The following is a 3,347-nucleotide window of genomic DNA, read 5'->3' on the forward strand; positions in this document are numbered from 1 at the left end:
AAAGTCAATCGTGCGCTTTCATGAAAATTTTGAGTAACTATTTGATATTGTCACGTAAGTTGTGTTCAGCCATCAATGGTCACAGGGATTAGGTAGTAGTTTTCTGTCTAAGTTTTTGCAAAGATTGAAGGGACCCTACTCTTCTCTTCCATTTTTGGAGTGTATTGTTCCATTAATGTTGTTGCTGTCCAGGATGCCCTAATACAATTGAACTAGATATAACTGTTTAATCAATTTTCTTTAATTTTTGGTTTTCAGAATGGAATCCACGTATAGGGCATGGGCTCGAGAGAGGAGAGAAAGTGTAGCACCCGAAGATTTGGATGAACTCTGTAGGGAGCTGCAAACAGCTTTAGGCACTGCCAAATGGCAGGTAGGTTCCATCTATTCCTTTTTCTCTCCTGTTAATTCACTGTGTAAAATTTTTCTAATAACTGTAAAAGTGATAAGTACTATTCAGTTGGTTGCTAAGAAAGTTGAGCAAGGAAAGGATATACCAATTTGAATTATGTTTCTGTTGGTTTGATCTTTGGAAGGTCAAAGACTCATCTCCCTTAACATTGTAGGCTCCTTTCTAAGATGGGGATATAATGTTTTCTTCAGTGTCAATCTATGTTTGCATAATCGAAGCTCGTCACAGAAGTTTCTGACTATAAGTAATTTAACTGACAATTTAGATTGGTGTATTCCTTTTGCTAATAGTAATTTTGTGTTGTTGATTTGTGAATATTATTCAGTTGGAAGAGTTTGAGAAGGCTGTCAGGTTGAGCTATCGCCAACGTGGTGATGATCATACAACAGCTAGACATAGACAATTTATTTCTGCCATTGAAAACCAAATTTCCCATGTTGAAACAGCATTAAGTGCATCGTTCAGTGCAGAAGGAAAGAAACACTTACGCTGGGTACAGCTAGATGAAGAAGAATGTGATGACTTAGCTGCATTTCTCTCTGGGACATCCCATTGTATTCCAAGCGCCAAAAATGATCATGTAGAACTTGGACCTTCTGTGAAAAGCTCTGAGGAAAAGCCTATGAGAAGAAAAGATGTGGACATTAAATCTAATGCTGCCTGCAATTTGGACATTTCTGATGAAATAAAGGGTGTTAAAGATACTGCTATTAATATTAAGGATCCGAATTTTATCATGGACCTAAATGGGAAAGAAATGCCAGGAACTAGGGATGATATCATTTATCATGCTGATAGAACAACTAATACAAGGAAAACTTGGGGCTCACCAAATTGTGAATTGAGGATTATCGTAGCTGATGAAGCTGAGCAGAGAACACAGGTAATGCCAAGCTTAGAGGATACACCCAAAGAAAAAGGGTCCAAACTTGTCTTTTGGAGAAGTTGTGGAGAATTTCATCAAGCAAAGGGAGCAGTTAATTTGTTCAACCAGGTCAGTGTTTTTGACTTATTTGAAAAGGCAAGGGTTGATTGTAAATTATATGAGAAGACAATATATCTTACTTTTGGATTCTCATATTCTTTTCATTTGTTCTTCTTTATTTCAGTTGATAGGTTATGACCAGTAAGTTCCAAAAGTAATTACTTGTTTCTTCTGTAGCTGTTTGGCAGGGTTGGTGCATCTCAAAAGCAATCACAAAGTCCACAGAAGCGATGGCAAGGTCCATTACGCTTGCATTACGGTCGTTCTGTTCAAGTAACCCTCGTTTTAATGCTCACTTTTTTCCTGCTTGGTAAGCTGTTAATTTGAACTTGAAGCATTGCAATTTCCAAGGATTTACATACTGTATATAAAACTGAATTGGCCAAAATCTTACTCTCTTGAGCAACATGGCTCACTAAATCAAAGTAGTGGAAGGCAATATCTTTAGAATATCCTCAGCAAACAGTTCTCGATAATTTAATTCATCACACTTAAGCATATAAAAAGAAGCCAAGGACAGGGGTGTCATACAAAGCTTTGCCAATGTGAAATTTATGCATATTATCCCCACCCAAAGAGAAAAATAAATGTGAAGTTTCTTTCTCATAGTTCAGAAGTGCTAAGACTTGATTACAGTTAAAACTAGTTGGGGCATTATTGTATTGGCGGGCAACATGTAGTGGTAAAGCCCTCTTAGTGGCCATCGGAATAATGACTTATGGCGTATCGGAAGCACATTGTTAGAAATTATCAATTCAATGGCCTCTGTATCTGACTGCTTTTGCATTAATATCTTGCTGTTTCATTTCACTTTTCAGTTTGTATAATGTATTACCACTGCTGTTTTCAGTAACATTACTCAAACCGTAGAGGACATTGGCCTATACATGATTAATATTTAAAGTTTGTAAAACTGTGCTTATGGAGTGTTCTCTCTTTGCAGTACCATTTGTGTTCTATTCAAGTTGAGATAAAGCATACAGAATGGACATGATCAGGGTGGAAACTGAAAGGTATTTCTATATATTTGACTTATTAAATATTTCGGAAATTTTTGTGAATGTGAAGCGAGGATCAGAATTTTGTGGTATGCCAAAAGGAAAAAAGAAAAGAACTTCCCTATTTCTTAACTAACACCTACCTTTGAATATTTTCACAATAAGAGTTTTATTTAAGATGATACAGTTTCACCTGGTTTTTAGAATAACCTATGGTTGTTCTAGATTGCATGTTACGCATTTATAATTTCAGCCACCTTTCAGTCTATTCTTTGTTGAACAATACTTTTAAGTTTTAGCGGATTTCACAGACAAGAAAACAAGTTCTATTCCTCAACTGAATATTTGATCTTTTGTTTTGTTGAATGATGGCGAGCTTAGAACAATTATGGAATGTTTCCATGTGGTTATGTGCAGGGGTATTTGAGCTATTTCTCGGTGGCGGCAGTCTGAAAAGGGAATGCTTGTCACTACCATCCTCCAGTTGTTTTAAGGGCTTTGGAATAGGCCAAGCTACCTCTCTTTGTACTGTATAGGAGTGAAAGAGGCAACAGGAACAAGGTAGCAATCCTTTTAGATCTCCAGATGCCCATTAAATGTAAATTCATTCAGGGTTTAAACATAAGAAGAATATTCAGTAGTGTAGACATTCCACAATTCCAATATGCTTCGAACTTCAGTGATGACATTATTCTATACATGATATGTCAATTATGACACAGTTACTTGTAATGGTCTTTCTAGTGGTGTCATCTTTAACCCAATGCACGAAGTAGGTAATATAGTAAAGTAAATGTGAAGACATTTTCACGACTTAATTCATTTCTACCAACAATTTGGAAAGAGCAAGGATGATGAAGTATTGTGCATAACCTCATTCTTTTCCTCTTCTCATTTCTGTTGTAGATGATAACCCAGGATTAATGTAGGGACTCTGTTGGTGCATTCATGG

At 36.4% G+C, this 3,347-nt stretch overlaps 1 protein-coding gene across 1 annotated transcript; it reads left to right on the plus strand.

The window, feature by feature from the left end:
* The first annotated feature begins 45 nt into the window (after window positions 1-45).
* On the plus strand, window positions 46-3,127 carry LOC133724218 (uncharacterized). Its single transcript, XM_062150928.1, has 5 exons — window positions 46-373; window positions 738-1,406; window positions 1,575-1,707; window positions 2,341-2,410; window positions 2,813-3,127. The coding sequence occupies exons 1-4, from the start codon at window positions 260-262 to the stop codon at window positions 2,364-2,366; spliced, it is 942 nt and encodes a 313-aa protein (XP_062006912.1). The 5' UTR covers window positions 46-259; the 3' UTR covers window positions 2,367-2,410; window positions 2,813-3,127.
* The last annotated feature ends 220 nt before the right edge of the window (window positions 3,128-3,347 follow it).

The sequence above is a fragment of the Rosa rugosa genome, unplaced genomic scaffold (genome assembly GCF_958449725.1).
Source record: "Rosa rugosa unplaced genomic scaffold, drRosRugo1.1 SCAFFOLD_208, whole genome shotgun sequence".
Lineage (NCBI taxonomy): Eukaryota > Viridiplantae > Streptophyta > Magnoliopsida > Rosales > Rosaceae > Rosa > Rosa rugosa.

Excerpts from the sequence above, each read along its gene's own strand:
- LOC133724218 (XM_062150928.1), top strand. The coding sequence starts at position 260 with ATGGAATCCACGTATAGGGCATGGGCTCGAGAGAGGAGAGAAAGTGTA. Across the intron at positions 374-737 it reads TAGGCACTGCCAAATGGCAG|TTGGAAGAGTTTGAGAAGGC; the intron begins GTAGGTTCCATC and ends AATATTATTCAG. Across the intron at positions 1,407-1,574 it reads CAGTTAATTTGTTCAACCAG|CTGTTTGGCAGGGTTGGTGC; the intron begins GTCAGTGTTTTT and ends TTTCTTCTGTAG.